At 47.5% G+C, this 15,024-nt stretch overlaps 1 protein-coding gene across 1 annotated transcript in view; it reads left to right on the top strand.

Annotated features, from left to right (window-relative positions):
- The window catches only part of SH3PXD2B (SH3 and PX domains 2B), a 105,028-nt gene that overhangs the window by 45,567 nt on the left and 44,437 nt on the right, over window positions 1-15,024 (top strand). The window contains exon 4 of the mRNA XM_012765497.3: window positions 4,180-4,256. Coding sequence (XP_012620951.3) covers window positions 4,180-4,256 — 77 coding nt within the window. The remainder of the gene's footprint in view (window positions 1-4,179; window positions 4,257-15,024) is intronic.

Raw genomic sequence — 15,024 nt, 5'->3', positions numbered from 1 at the left:
AATAGATTCAGAGACAGGTACATGTGTTTGCCAGGCCCCTTCCACTGGGAGAATCCTGCGCCTACAAAAACTAACATTTGTAGTTCCTCCACTGGGAAAGTGTACAAGCACGCTGGAATTTTTTTCCTTCTGGAGAAAACCCAGTGTGCCAACTGCAACAGCCAAATATCAGGGCTCCAGAGCATGTGCTCTAGAGTCAAACAGACCCAGCCCTTTGACCTCAAGCCATAACACCTCCCCCTCTGAGCCTCAGTTTCCCCATCTGTTAAAAATGGAACAGTGACCCCTGCTTGACAAGGTTCAATCCCTGGTGCACAATAGGTTCTCAGTAAAGGCAGAAACAGAGTCCCGGGACATTCCTTTGGAATTTCTCAGTTGCACACATTGGAGTCATCCTTAAATGACCAATCTGGATAGTCAAATTAACCTGGGCTCTAAATGTAGGTTTTTCTTCCAGAAAGGAAAGGAGAGCAGTGAGTTATAACTCTTTACTGGATGAAAAGCAAAACCAGCTCTGGAAAAACTTCCCAAGACAGAGAGGAACTTGAGCCGACCCTCTCCCAAGCCCTTAAAAGCTTTCGTGGTTACGTAATCCTTCTCCACCCAAGAATTAATGAAGATGCTGTTCTCAGGCACTTGGACCCTTTGTCCCTGCTCACAGCCCCCACTGGTAGCTTGGAGGGGCTGTTGGCCCCGGGACCCCAGAGCATCCCGTCTGAGCCCTCCTCATAGCTTTCCCTCGGGTCGGGTGGAGGGCAGGGAAGCAGGAGAGAAACAGCCCCTCTCCCGGGGTCAGTTGCTGCCAGGACTGCCATGTCAGCAGAACAAAAGCAAGTCTCATGTAGCACAAAGGCCGGGGCGGGGAGAGCGGCCAGCTTGGCAGAGCTTGCAGCCTGAAAAGTAGGAATTACAGTCTGGCCTTGCTCCGCTGCGGAAAACAAAAGCCGACCTGTTCCCACCAGAGGCTGCCCCCTCCTCCGAGCACCCTTTCCGCTCCAGGACGGTGGCCGGCCTGCCGCCTCCCCAAGACAGGCAAAGAAACATTTCACATCGGGCACAGGCGAGGGGCCGCTGCCCACGGGCACCTGGCCACACGGCCCTGCTCCACGACCAGAGCCTGAGCAGCAACTGGAGCTCTGCGGCAGGTGGACGGCAGATTAGCCTGCTCGAGGAAGCTGGGGGTTGAGAAAGAACTGCCCACACTTGCGGAGTGTGATGCAGTATCCTCTACACCACTCAAAATAATACATAATAATAGTAATCCCCCCTTTGTGAGCATCTACGCAGGGCCAGCCCTGTGCTGGGTGTGTCATAGAGATTACATCCAAGAGATAGGGGCTGCTCTCCCATTTTGCAGATGAGGAGACCGAGGCTCTGAAAGGTAAATTCTTTCCTCAAGGCGGCACAGCCTGCAGGAGGCAGCCCTGGGACCGGCTCAGGACCTCCCCAGCAGGCCCTGCCGCCTCCTTGGGGCTTCCTGCCCCTGCTGCGGGCAGGACACCAGCCACGCACCCAGGAGATTCCTGTCCCACTGAGGCCACACACAGACAGGCATGACACTTTTGTCCTTGTGTCACCCCCCAGGAAACACTGAAGATGCCTAAGTTTTCTGTCCTTCTTTCAGTTCCTGCAAACTGAGCCTTGGTTAGATCCTCACCACTGGGCTATTTATTTATTTATTCATTTATTCCACAGCCTAGGCTTTGAAGCCAGTGGGCTCTTTAGTCAGGTGGTGGCCTGGGGACAGGTCAGTGCCTATTGCCACAGGCCGGTGCTAGCACCGTGCCAGTCGGAAATATTTTGAGCCTGCTCACAACCTTTTCAGTAAGGAGCCTTTATCCCCCTCCACCCTCCCCTGATTTACAGAAGGGGGAATTGTACCAAAATGGGACCAAAATATTTTTGATTAGAGAGTCTTCTCCCATTTTGAGAAATTAAAAATTAGAGGCAGATGCATTTGCTGTGCAGGATTTCTCTTTATAGGTGTGGAGTCCTCATTTTTCCCACAGGCTCTGGACACTCCTAGGGCTTCTAAATGGCACGTAGTCCTGCCCAGAAGAGCCAGTGAAAATGGGAAGGAGGAGTACTTGATTGTGACAATGACTAAGGGCGGGTGGGGTTGGAAGGCTTTGCCTGGATTTGGACCAAGGATGCTAACATCCCGCAGGGCGGGACTGGGTCAGGGAAGGACTGCCCCACCCAACGTCAGCAGGGTCCCCACTGCTGTTGGGAAACACCAGCTGTCCCCGCCAGGAGGGCCGGCCCGCAGCGGCCTGGCTCCCCCTCGCCCTGGTGCCCGAGAGAGCGGCTCCCACGGAGACCCCACCTGTTGAGAGAAGGAAGGAGGAAGCTCATCAGTCCCAGGGACATCCGCTCCCACTTCGCTGCATAACTCACTGTTTTGGTTCTAAATGACATGAAAATGTTCTGGTTCTAGAAGAAATAACATGTTTATGGCAGAAACTTTGGGGAAAGTACAAAGAAGAAAACAAAAATTCTGTCTTCTGCCCCTCAGAAACAACAAGTGCTTTGAATTCTGTGATGCGTTTTCTTCTAGAATTCTTTTCTGACAGGCACGGGTATATCAGAAATGTGGCTGACTTGTAAACAGAATTAAAATCACTACCATTATAAAGAAAGGATCTTCCTTACTATTAAGGAATATGTATTTCATCTCACTGTGGCTGTTTTTGTTTTTTTTTTAATTGGTGGAAATGAGCAAAAGAAGGCTCAGTCTAATTTCCAAATAGTGCCCTTTTGCCCAAGAGCAAGGTGTCCAGTTATTTTAAATGTTGGATTCCCCATGTGGTCTTCTGGGTGCCAGTCTTTAAAAGCCAATAGGTTGTTTCTCAGCATCCCTGCCCGTGCTGTCTCGCTGTGAAAACTCTCCCTGACCTCTTCTGCACTGTCCTCCTGCTCACCCAGGCCTGCGTGGGCACTGCAGTCTCCCCAGACGCTGTCTCAGATCAGTGGCAACCCCCCTCGCCTTGCCAGTCTCGACCCAACCTCCCCTCCTCAGCCTGCGTCCCAGGACCAGAGGCAGGGGAGCCTTGGCAGGCGTCCACACTCTTCCCTCTGGAGCAGCTTTGGGCCTCCTGAGCCGTCCCCTCTGGGACCTCCTGGTCGCTCTGCATAAGCTTGGTGGCGGGGCTTGTCTTTGCCCACCATCTCTTTGGCTTTTTTGATGTCTTGTGTTTGATTTCCCCACCCCTGCCCCTGAGAGATCGGGAGTGGTGAGCCCAGGCTGTCTTCGTCTGTAACCCGAGTGCCCCGCCTCCAGCTCCCTGTGACAGCCTCTCCGGGCTAGACTCGGGGACTCGGTGATTTGCTTTAAACAAGCCTCGCCCGTAACATTCCAGCATCCTGGACATTGCCAGCGATCTTCAGTGGCGTCATACGTATGCCTGTCTTTTCTTGTGACCCACATTCTCTGCCCGTGGGTCATCCTGGAGGTTCCTAGCACGGTGTCCCAGTGTGTGGGATGTCACAGAGCGTGCACGTGGCGCACGCTCAGTGAGTATTCGGTGAAACAGGAAGGCTCAGAACCCTTCTGTTACAGATGCTGATGGGGGAGGGTCTCGGGGGGTTTGCCAGCTTTGCAGGTGGAGGCCACGTTCGTGCGTTCTTCAAACATCGGTGCCACAAAGTGACTTAGCCCTGTCAATCCTCTTTGTGCAGGGCACATGACTGGTAGAAAAGTCCTCAAAAAATAAATAGCGTGATGTGTATGATCAGAAAGAGACAGGAGCTCCTAACCCATCGGAGGGAGAGTTCCTCATCAGGATGGTGGGAGCGGTTGGATGGGGCAGGAAGGCACAGAATCGTGAAAGAGCGTGGCAGTTTGGGGCAGACGGGACCTCACGTCCTCAGGTCTGACCTCCTTCCTTCATCAGGTGGGCACCCTTCCGTCCGTAGATTGTTCCTACCTCCCCTCATCTCACCAAAGCTTACTCACTGGGTCCCACGTCCCCAGGCCCTTGTGCGAGAGCTGTGAACAGGGCTTTGGGGGCCACACGTAGGACTATCCAAGCCCTGTGGAAGTCCAGCAGGGGCATTTGGTGGCAGCCAGGAGTCCTGGTGCCACCTAGACCTCCCGCAGAGACGGCGGCACCGCACCCTCCACGTCGCTGCGTGCCGTCCCTGCTCCTTACCACACCGCGTGCACTCTCGTCTCTGCAGGCAAAATCCTCTTCCGCCGAAGCCACATCCGCGACGTGGCCGTCAAACGCCTGATACCGATCGATGAGTACTGTAAGGTAAGGCTGGGAGGCGCAGGCATGGTCTGTCCTCTGGGTGTGTGCTTTGTTGTGTTTTCCTATTCTGGCTACAAGATGCTCATTGTGAAAAATTGATACAATTGGAAGAAATGTAAAGTAATTAGAAAAAAATCACATAGCACTTCTCAACCCAGAGGCAACAATTATTAAGGGCTCTACATATTTCTTTTCCATCCTTTCTCTACATGCATTTTTTTATGGTGCTGAGATCATTCTATTTGTATTTTTTTGTTCTTTCTTTTTTGCCCTAATATTACAACATAAAAATTTCCCCATGCTATTAAAATATCTTCTTGAGCCTACTTTTAATGGCTGCATAGTATTCCATTGTACTTGAATGTTCCAAGAGCTATTTAACCAACCCAACCCCTCTTGTTAGATGGTGCATCCTGCTTCCTGTCCCCTGAACGTTCTCGAGAAGAGGCCTGTCTTTGGGTTATATTGTTTGATTTGAGGCTGTGGTCAGGAAAGAAGCATGTTTTTATCTTGTTTAGCTTTCCTTACTTGAAGATAAATACTTTAGTATTTATTTCTCCAACTTGAAATCACTGGCAATTCTGATGGGAAAGGGGTGGGGATGGCAAGAAATGCCTTAAAAATGGATCAGCAAATGATTTCCCCCTTAGCAACAAAGCTGGTATGTTCACCCTCACACCTCTGTTCTGTATTTCACTGGGGTGCCAATGAAATACTTTACACTTCGTGCCAGTATAAGCACACAAAAAAGAAAGAACAGGCATGCAGATCGGAAAGGAAGGAGTACAACTGCTTCACTCACAGATGACACGATTCTCTATGTAGAAAATCTTAGGAGATCCACCAAAAAATAAATATGTTTAGTAAGATCATAGGATACAAGTTCAATATACAGAAACCAACTGCATTTCTATGTCCTAGGAACAAATAATCCAGAAGTGAAATTAAGAACACAATTCCACTCTCAACAGCATCAAAAAGAATAAAATACTTAGACAAATTTAGCAAAAGAAGTGCAGGATTTAGATACCAAAACTACGGAACATTGCAGAGTAATTATGGAAGACTTAAATTAATGGAGAAATGTTCCACACTCGTGGATTAGAAGACTCAATATTGTTAAAATGGCAGTCCTTCCCAAATTGGTCTATATATTCAGTGCAATCCCTGTCAGACTCCTAGGAGGCATTTTTGTAGAAATTGACAATCTGGGCTGGGTGTGGTGGCTCACGCATGTAATTTTAGCACTCTGGGAGGCCGAGCCGGGAGGATCGCTCAAGGTTAGGAGTTCAAGACCAGCCTGAGCAAGAGTGAGACCTCAACTCTACTAAAAATAGAAAGAAACTAGCTGGACAACTAAAAATATATAGAAAAAATTAGCTGGGCATGGTGGCGCATGCCTATAGTCCCAGCTACTTGGGAGGCTGAGGCAGGAGGATCGCTTGAGCCCAGGAGTTGGAGGTTGCTGTGAGCTAGGCTGACGCTACCACACTCTAGCCTAGGCGACAGAGTGAGACTCTGTCTCAAAAAAAAAAAAAAAAAAGAAAAGAAAAGAAAAGAAATTGACAAGCTGATCCTAATGTGTATGTGGAAATATAAAGGACCCGGAGTAGTCAAAACACTTTTGAAAAAGAGGAACAAAGTTAGCGTATCCTAATACCCATTTTCAAAACTTCTTGCAATGTTATAGTAATCAAGATAGTATGGTACGGACATAAGGGTAGTTGCATAGATCAGTGGAATAGCATTGAGAGTTCAGAAATAAACCCTGACAAAATTTAGGATCAGTTGATACCCAACAAAGATGCCAAGACAATTCAATGGAAAAAGCATAGTCTTTTTTTTGTAACAAAGGCTCACTCTGTTGCCGGGCTAGAGTGCCGTGGCATCACCTAGCTCACTGCAACCTCCAACTCCTGGGCTCAGGCGATCCTTCTGCCTCAGCCTCCCGAGTAGCTGGGACTACAGGCATGCGCCACCATGCCCGGCTCATTTTTTTCTGTATATATTTTTAGTTTTCCAGCTAATTTCTTTCTATTTTTAGTAGAGACGGGGTCTCGCTCTTGCTCAGGCTGGAGCATAGTCTTTTTGGCAAACAGTTGGGATAATTGGCTATTGCAGTCATTTCCTAGGGCTGCATAGCAAAATCCCACAGACTGGATGGCTTAAACAACAGAATTTATTTTCTCACAGTTCTGGAAGCTGGAAACCCAAACAGCAGGGCCTCTGTCCTCAGCTTGCAGATGGCTCTTTCCTGTGTCTTCACCTGGCCTTGTCTCTGTGTGTCTATGTCCTAATCTCCTCTTCTTATAAGGACACCAGTTACATGGATTAAGGCCCATCCCTAATGATTTCGTTTAACCTTAAATTACCTCTTTAAAGAACCTATCTCCAAATATGTTCACATTCTGAGGTACTGGGGGTTAAGACCTTAATATATGAACTGATGGAGAGACATAATTTAGCCCATAACAACTCTACACATGCAAAAAAATGAAGTTGGACCCCTGTCTCACATCATGCACAAAAATCAACTCAGAATGGATCACAGACCTAAATATGACGGCTAAAACTATGAAACTTCTAGAAGAGAACATAGGAGAAACTCATCGTGACCTTGACTTAGGCAAAGAGTTTTTAGTCATGACACCAAAAGTATGAGCCATAAAAGAAAAACTGATAAAAATTAGACTTCATTAAGGCAACTACAAACTTCTGTACCCCAAAAGGTACCATTAAGAAAATGAAAAGACATGCCACAGACTGGGAGAAAATACTTCTTAATCGTATATCTGATGAGGGACTTGTATTGAGAATACATAAAAAACTCTTATAATTAAATAATAAGACAACCCAATTTTAAAATGGGAAAAAACTTCAATAGAAATTTCACATAAGAAGTCATCAGGAATGACAAATATGCATAGAAGAGATGTTCAACATTATTAGTCTTTAGGGTAATGCAAAATGAAACCGTAACGAGATACCTACACAGCCACTGGAATATCAGCAAAACAGACAATACCAAGCGTTGGTGAGAATATGGAGAAACTGACTCAGACATCCAGAGCCCTCATTCTGGTGGGGAATCAGGTGGGAGGCCACTTTGGAAAACAGTTTGGCAGTTTCTCCAAAACTTAAACCTATCTGTGTATACTCTTAGGTATATACTCAAGAGAATCGAAAACTTAGGTCCACAGAGTCTTGGATGCAAATGTGCATGGCAACATTAATTCATAATAGTCCCAAACTGGAAGCAGCCCTCATGTGCACGAGCGGGTGAATGGATGAGGGAAGTGCGGAATACCCATGCAATAGGATGTTATTTGGCAACAAAAAGCAGAGAGACTGGTAAATGCTGCAGGCTGGATGACTGAGAGAAGCCAGATGCAGAAGTCTACATATTATATGGTCCCATTTACAGGAAATGTGCAGCAAAGGCAAATTTACAGAGACAGAACGCAGATCTGTGGTTTCCTGGGCCGAGGGGGTGGTGGAAATGGAGGAGGGACTGCAAATTAGGTTGGGGGAATTTTTGAGGTGATGGAAAAGTTCTAAAACTGGATTGTGGTGATGGTTGCACAACTCTGTGATTTATTAATTGTCATTGAATTGTACACATATAATGAGTAAATTTTATGGTATGAAAATTATGCATCAATAAATTTGTTGGAGAGTTTTAAGCACAAAGGGGCAGGGTGGGGACAGTGACCCCTTTCCTGGCAGGAGACGTCAAGAGCAGAAAACCACTCCTGCCTGGGCGTCGGCTCTTTGTTAGACACAGCCTCGTTTCATTCCTCCAACAACGTGGAGAAGTGGGTTTTATTATTCCCACTATTTAGACAAGGAAATGGAGGACCCACAGTTACTTATATTACCAGTACTGAAGGGTTTGAGGGTCAGCCCGGCCTTTACAATCACACACCACGCATGGCCTCTCTGAAGTAAAAACGGAGCCCAGGAGTTGGAGGTGGCAGTGAGCTGTGACTGTGGCCCTGCACTCCAGCCTGGGCGACAGAGCAAGACCGTCTCAAAAAACAAGGAAAAAAAGAAAAGAAAAATGCAAGAGGCCAAAGTATTCAAGCATGTGTCTCGCAGGGGCAGATAAACTCAGACTCTTCTCCTAAGTGTACCCCTGCAGGGATGGGGTGAGTGCCAGGGACAGCCCTTCAGGCAAAGGGACACTACTGCCGCCCCAGCTCCCAGAGGAAAATTCACGTCTCCTCTTTGTTCCTTTCCAAACCTCTAGAGCCTGGAATCCCAATTCTAGAGATGGCCTTCCTTTGTCCAGGGCCTGCCGGCAAGGACTGTGGACCCGGGGCTCACCTTGCCCAGCTGGGACGTTCCCGCCGGGACCTTCCCCAGAAGCTGCTGTCCCTCAGCCCAGACCAGCCAATTCTGTTCCTCCCCCGCCCACCTGACTTCTCTCCACAGTCAGACTCCCTTGCACCCAGAGCTTCTTCAAGCCCTGGACTTCAGATTTTGAAAAGGGAATTTAAAATCCAAGAGTAATGGGGACAGGAGCGGCTGCCTGCATCTGCTGGGTGCTGGGGGTGGAGCAGAGATAATGATCCAGCTGGGGGAACCGCAGGGAGGAAACTGCATATACGTGGAAGTGACCACCCCCTGCTATGAATGAATCATAAGAGGACATTTGGGGATTGGGTTGGCCAGATTCCCTGGGCTCGGCTTCATGGGACCTGCCTTCCTGGAGGGAGATGAAATGGTCCTCTCATTTTTTTTTTTTTAATTGTCTTTTTTTTGAGACAGAGTCTTGCTTTGTTGCCCAGGCTAGAGTGAGTGCCGTGGCATCAGCCTAGCTCACAGCAACCTCAAACTCCTGGGCTCAAGCAATCCTGCTGCCTCAGCCTCCAAAGTAGCTGGGACTACAGGCATGTGCCGCCATGCCTGGCTAATTTTTTTCTATATTAGTTAGCCAATTAATTTTTTTCTATTTATAGTAGAGACGGGGGTCTCGCTCTTGCTCAGGCTGGTTTCGAACTCCTGACCTTGAGCAATCCGCCCGCCTCGGCCTCCCAGAGTGCTAGGATCACAGGCGTGAGCCACCGCGCCCGGCCTGGTCCTCTCATTTTACAGACTACCTGGGCTGCCCCATAACATCTGGGTATCAGTGTTGATGACACTGTTGTGAACTGGCTTAAGCCAGTTTGTTCCATCACAGTTAGCTTTATTTCAGTGTAAATTAGTAGCATCCAATAGATGGGGCTAGATGGGGGCTGCAGTAGCCCCAGAGCTAGCTGACAGGTATCTATCACAGTGGAAGAAACGATCTGCTCATAAAGTTACAGTAATCAACCTGGTATGATTTGGGCACAAGGATAGACAAACCCTTGGAACAAAGTTGAGAACCCAGAAACAAACCCATGTGTATGTGGACATTTTGATACTGACAACAACAGCATTGCAGATCATTCCTCAGTAAATAGGTATCATCTGTATGGGGAAAAAAATTAATTAACTAGCCCCAACCTCACATGAAATCATTTTTAAAGAAATTAAAGACGTAAATGTAAGAGGCAGTGTTATAAAAGGTTTGGGAAGATAAAATAGGAAAATATCTTTATAATCCCTAGGTATAGAAGGATTTCTAAAGATGCAAAAAGTACCAATCACAAAGAGATGATTTGTTTGACTGCATTACATTTAAGAACGTCTGCTCATCAAAAGACAAATGAAGACGTGACTCAGCCAAATCCCGCCACACACACAAGCGTTTATTATCAGGCAGCCTCATAAATAGCCACCCAGGTTTTCTGGAAGCTCACTGAAATACCAGCTGTCCGTCTGACACCGCTGTGCATGAATGAAAGGCAGATGCAACGGCATTCTAGCGACAGGATCAGCTAATCCCAACCGTGGTCTGACATAAAATCCTCAAGAAGTGGCTGAACCCAGGACCGATTCGGAATCCTGGACCCAGGACACCATTCTGAAGGTTGTGCAGTACACTGGCTCATGCAAGGGCTCATGCACAGTGTCTAAGAATATTTCTAGAACATCCCTCATTTCATCAGGAAAAAAATTGTTTCTAATAACCGTTATGCTAATGAATAAAGGTTGTGCTGTTGATCCAAGATGAGGATAGCTCAATCCCTGAAGTAGCCTTTTCTGAAGCTGGACGTCTGGCTAGCGTCTTGCTGAAATGTTTGTTCCCAGTCGGGAGACTTCAGGTAGTAACGAATTATCATTAAGATGCAGTTTAGGCCGCGCGCGGTGGCTCACGCCTGTAATCCTAGCTCTCTGGGAGGCCGAGGCAGGCGGATTGCTCGAGGTCAGGAGTTCGAAACCAGCCTGAGCAAGAGCGAGACCCCCTGTCTCTACTATAAATAGAAAGAAATTAATTGGCCAACTAATATATATAGAAAAAATTAGCCGGGCATGGTGGCGCATGCCTGTAGTTCCAGCTACTCGGGAGGCTGAGGCAGTAGGATCGCTTGAGCCCAGGAGTTTGAGGTTGCTGTGAGCTCGGCTGACGCCATGGCACTCACTCTAGCCTGGGCAACAAAGTGAGACTCTGTCTCAAAAAAAAAAAGATGTAGTTTAGGCCAGGCATGGTGGCTCACGCCTGTAATCCTAGCTCTCTGGGAGGCCGAGGTGGGTGGATCGCTCAAGGTCAGGAGTTCAAAACCAGCCTGAGCAAGAGCAGGATCCCGTCTGTACTATAAATAGAAAGAAATTAATTGGCCAACTGATATATATATAAAATATTAGCTGGGCATGGTGGCGCATGCCTGTAGTCCCAGCTACTCGGGAGGCTGAGGCAGGAGGATCCCTTGAGCCCAGAAGTTTGAGGTCGCTGTGAGCTAGGCTGACGCCACGGCACTCACTCTAGCCTGGGGAACAAAGATGTAACTTACATCTAACACACGTGAGCGCGTGTGCCCATGCCGTGGTATTTCAAAGTAAACTATGACAGTGTAGCAGCAGCATTTACCAGACTTCAGTCACTTGAGACTGCCCTTCCAGGTTTTTGTCATATACTACCACCTGTATTATTACTAATATTAATATTTTTTAAGTTAACTCACTTCTTCAACTGCTTAATATATATTAGAGGAAACTTTATATCACAACCTTAAATAAAATGGATATCATGTGTCATAAAAGTAAAAATAAAAACAACAACAACAAAAAGTGTGTTTAGATCGAGCCAGCTGCTTTGGCCCGCCTGCCCGGGGCTCTGCAGAGCCTGCTCCTGCTCTCGGGACGCAAGTTAGCAAAGTGTTACCTCTGTGAGGCATTCTTTTTGAAGTGAAAGGATTGAAACAGAACTGAGAAGACACAAACTTTCTCCCTAGCCAAGGCATTGTCATTCAACATAGTCATCTTGCTGTCTCTAAATTCCCCTTTGGGAACCACCGTATTATTGTCCTTGGCGCAGTGCAGGGAACCAGAGGGGTTAGCTAACATTTATCAAGCAGCTGAATACACGATGGAAATCTTCAGCCACTTTTATAGCACAGCTCTCCAAGGTGGCTAGGCCCATTTTACAGATAAGCAGACTGAGTCTCAGAGAGGTAATGGGACTTGGTCAGAACCATACAGGTAGAAAGTGACAGAGCCAGAATCGGGAGCTGGTTTAGTCTCACATTCACCATAACCCTGTGCAAGCAGGACTTGCTGTCCCATGTCATGCCTGCATCGACCAGCCACATCTGTCCAGAGGGCCAGGATTCCTTCCAGAACAGAACTGAGTTTTGCTTCTTTGTCACTACTGACCAAACGCAGGACAGTCCTAGAGTGTTTCAGAAGCAGAATTCTTTCTCTGCCATGGGTCATTTTTACTGTTAGCCAGTCCCTCCAAACTGAAAGGGGCCAACATCAAAGCATTCACCACCACCTTTTGTTAGTAACTTGGCTTATTTTATGGTTTGGAGGTTTGGTTTGGCTTTTACTTCCTAGGAATAGCTCAAAACCAGAAGAGAACTTGGCATTGTTGGAAGGTTTCTGTGGGCCTCGCTGTCCTTTCCCCTCCTGGTCCATTTGGAGTCTCTGCCCATTTCAGCAAGGAGCACCCAGGGAGGGCCCCTCCAGGCAGAGATGGTGACCACCCCAGGGGGCTCGTGCCCCACACCCACCCAGCTCTCTTCTAGCTTGGCCACGTGGCCAGGGCCAGCCCTCTCCCTCATGTTATTAGTTCAGCAAGTACTTTTCGACCAGGTATCGTAGGTCTCCCCAGCACTGTCTAGGCACGTAAGGAAGGTGGAGAAGGAACAGCCACCATTCCCTTGCCCTCTGAGGATTTGGAGTAGAGGAATGAAGTCAACCAGCCCCGGTCTCTCAAGCCCAAGTCACCACACCAGAGCGTCCATTTCCCCATCTCTAGAACAGGCCAGCCTCCCAGGACTACATAAAGGGATACAGAGGAATGCATCCGGGGAGCCACCAAGTGCTGAGCCGTCATCAGGGATCAGGGAGCGCAGTCTTAGGGAGCCGCAAGAGATTTGCACACAAAGCAGCCGGGACTCAGCACAGTCCAGCATGTAATCAGCTCCGTCATTATGTGGTTCCAACTGCAAGCACTGCAGGATTTCACAGGAAAGAGAGACCCACCAGGGGGTGGGGGTGGGCAGACAGCAGCTTGTCCTGGCCAGGAGAATGACTGCTCACTGCTCTGACCCAGAGAAAGAAGGGGGACCAGAAAACAGGGACGGGGGCTGATCTTCCCTCTGGGACTCTGCCTCAGGCCTAGAAATGGTCAGTCCCTGGGGCTTTGCTGCAGAGCAGGAGCTATTTAAAGGCTAATTTTAAAAATCAGTGTATCCTTTAGGTCAGCATCCTTTACCCTCCAAAAGATGGAAGAGTGGACAGTGACCAGGGAAGGTGCCCTATGAAACCATCCACCTCTTGGAGTTGTGTTTTTCCAGTTTAGGTGTGGGGCAGGTTGCATGTTGGGTTGCTTAGAGCCTGACTCAAAAGTCATGTAAGGTCAGCAACCCAAGTGTCCATTGACAGACGAGTGATAAGCAAAATGTGATATATGCATACAATGGAATATTACTCAGCCTTTAAAAGGAAGGAAATTAAACAACATGGATAGACCTTGAGTGGATGAACATGCTAAATGAAGGCAGGCAGACACAAAAGGACAACTACTGTATGATTACACTTACAGGAGCTACCTAGGATAGTTAGTGCATGGAGACAGAAGATGGAACGGTGGTTGCCAGGTACAGGGCAGGAAGGGAGAGTAATTGTTTAATGGGTACAGAGTTTCAGTTTTACAAAATGAAGAATTCTGGAGGAATGGTGTTGATAGTTGCAAAACAGTGTGAATGTACTTAATGCTACTGAACTGTACACTTGAAAATGGTTAAGATGGTAAATTTTATTTTGTGTGTATTTAATCACAATTAAGATATTTTTAAATGGGGGAAATAATCATGTAGGATCAAAATACCCCTGACACCTTATAGAAGGTAGCAGATTGGAAACCTCCATTTTTCTCTCCATTGGTCCATCTGAGCCCAGTACTACTTCAGGTTGGCATATCACTTTGGGAGTAGGTGGTGAGCTTTTAAGGGCTGGTTATATAGAAAATGCAAGACATGTCTCTTCCACCCTAGATCCCCAACTCAGGCTCAGCTTGGTGAAAAGGCACATGAAAGGCAACAGGGAACTGAAGCCTTCTAGGAGAGAACGGAGCCCTGGCTCACTGCAGAGCATGCACTGGTGGCTGGCAGAATCACTTGTGTAATTTATACGTATGCCCATGCACACTCCTCATGCAGGTGTTTGTAATAAAATGTATGCATGAACCAACTCTAGTACACTGGGATCTGCATCCCCATGCCCCCAGCCCAGGGCCTGAGCCAGAAGGGGCTTAAGTAAATATTTGTTAATCTGAGCTGTTAATTCATTATGGAAACATGTCTGAGTCTCAAATCCTTTAATGAGCAGGATATGCCCTGTACTTATCTTGTACTTGGCAAAGAAACTGTCGCAGTGCTGGGCCCAAAGAAAATGCCTGTTGAATCACTGAATGAATGCTTGTTGGTAGACAAATTGGCACAAGTGCCTAGTCCCACTTCATGTCCTCCACCCACCTCCCTGTCCAGCCCATCAGCACACCCACTCCAGTGAGCCACTGAGGCAAGTTGAAATGGAATTGGCCAGTGAAGAGCCCAGACACTTCAACCCCTCATTAACCTGGAGACCTCTAACCTCTATCCAAATCATAAAACAGTCCCTTCACTTTAACTCCTCAGATTCGTGAGTTAAGACACATATGTAAGCATGTTGGAAACAACCTAAATATTTACCAGAGGGCAACTAGTTGAATAAAGTATGATACATCTGTATGACAGACACCCTGTATCCAGTATAGATGATTTTGTAGAGCCATAAAGAAATGGCATGAAGTTGACAATATATTGTTAAGTAAAAGCATCAGTTTACAAATACCATGTTTCCCTGAAAATAAGACAAGGTCTTATATTTATTTTTCATCAAGAAGACACCCTAGGGCTTATTTTCAGGGGATGTGTTATTTTCCCCTCAAAGCCTCACCTTGCAGTGTGCACAGGATGGCCGGGACCTGACAGGGGGAGCCAACCTTGTTGGTGGGGCTGCCCTTACCTTTCCGGTCACCTCTGGGATAGTAGCTGTCACGATGGGGCAGATGAGAAGGGCTGCTCGTCTTCTTTACCGCTCCACAACAAAATGCATGAATTGTGCAGATGTGCTGCGTAGCCACGCCCATCACTAGGTCTTATTTTCGGGGTAGGGCTTATATTGTGCAAATGCTTAG

This window comes from Microcebus murinus, chromosome 21, assembly GCF_040939455.1.
Source record: "Microcebus murinus isolate Inina chromosome 21, M.murinus_Inina_mat1.0, whole genome shotgun sequence".
NCBI lineage: Eukaryota > Metazoa > Chordata > Mammalia > Primates > Cheirogaleidae > Microcebus > Microcebus murinus.
This window is presented reverse-complemented; position numbering and strand designations above follow the sequence as displayed.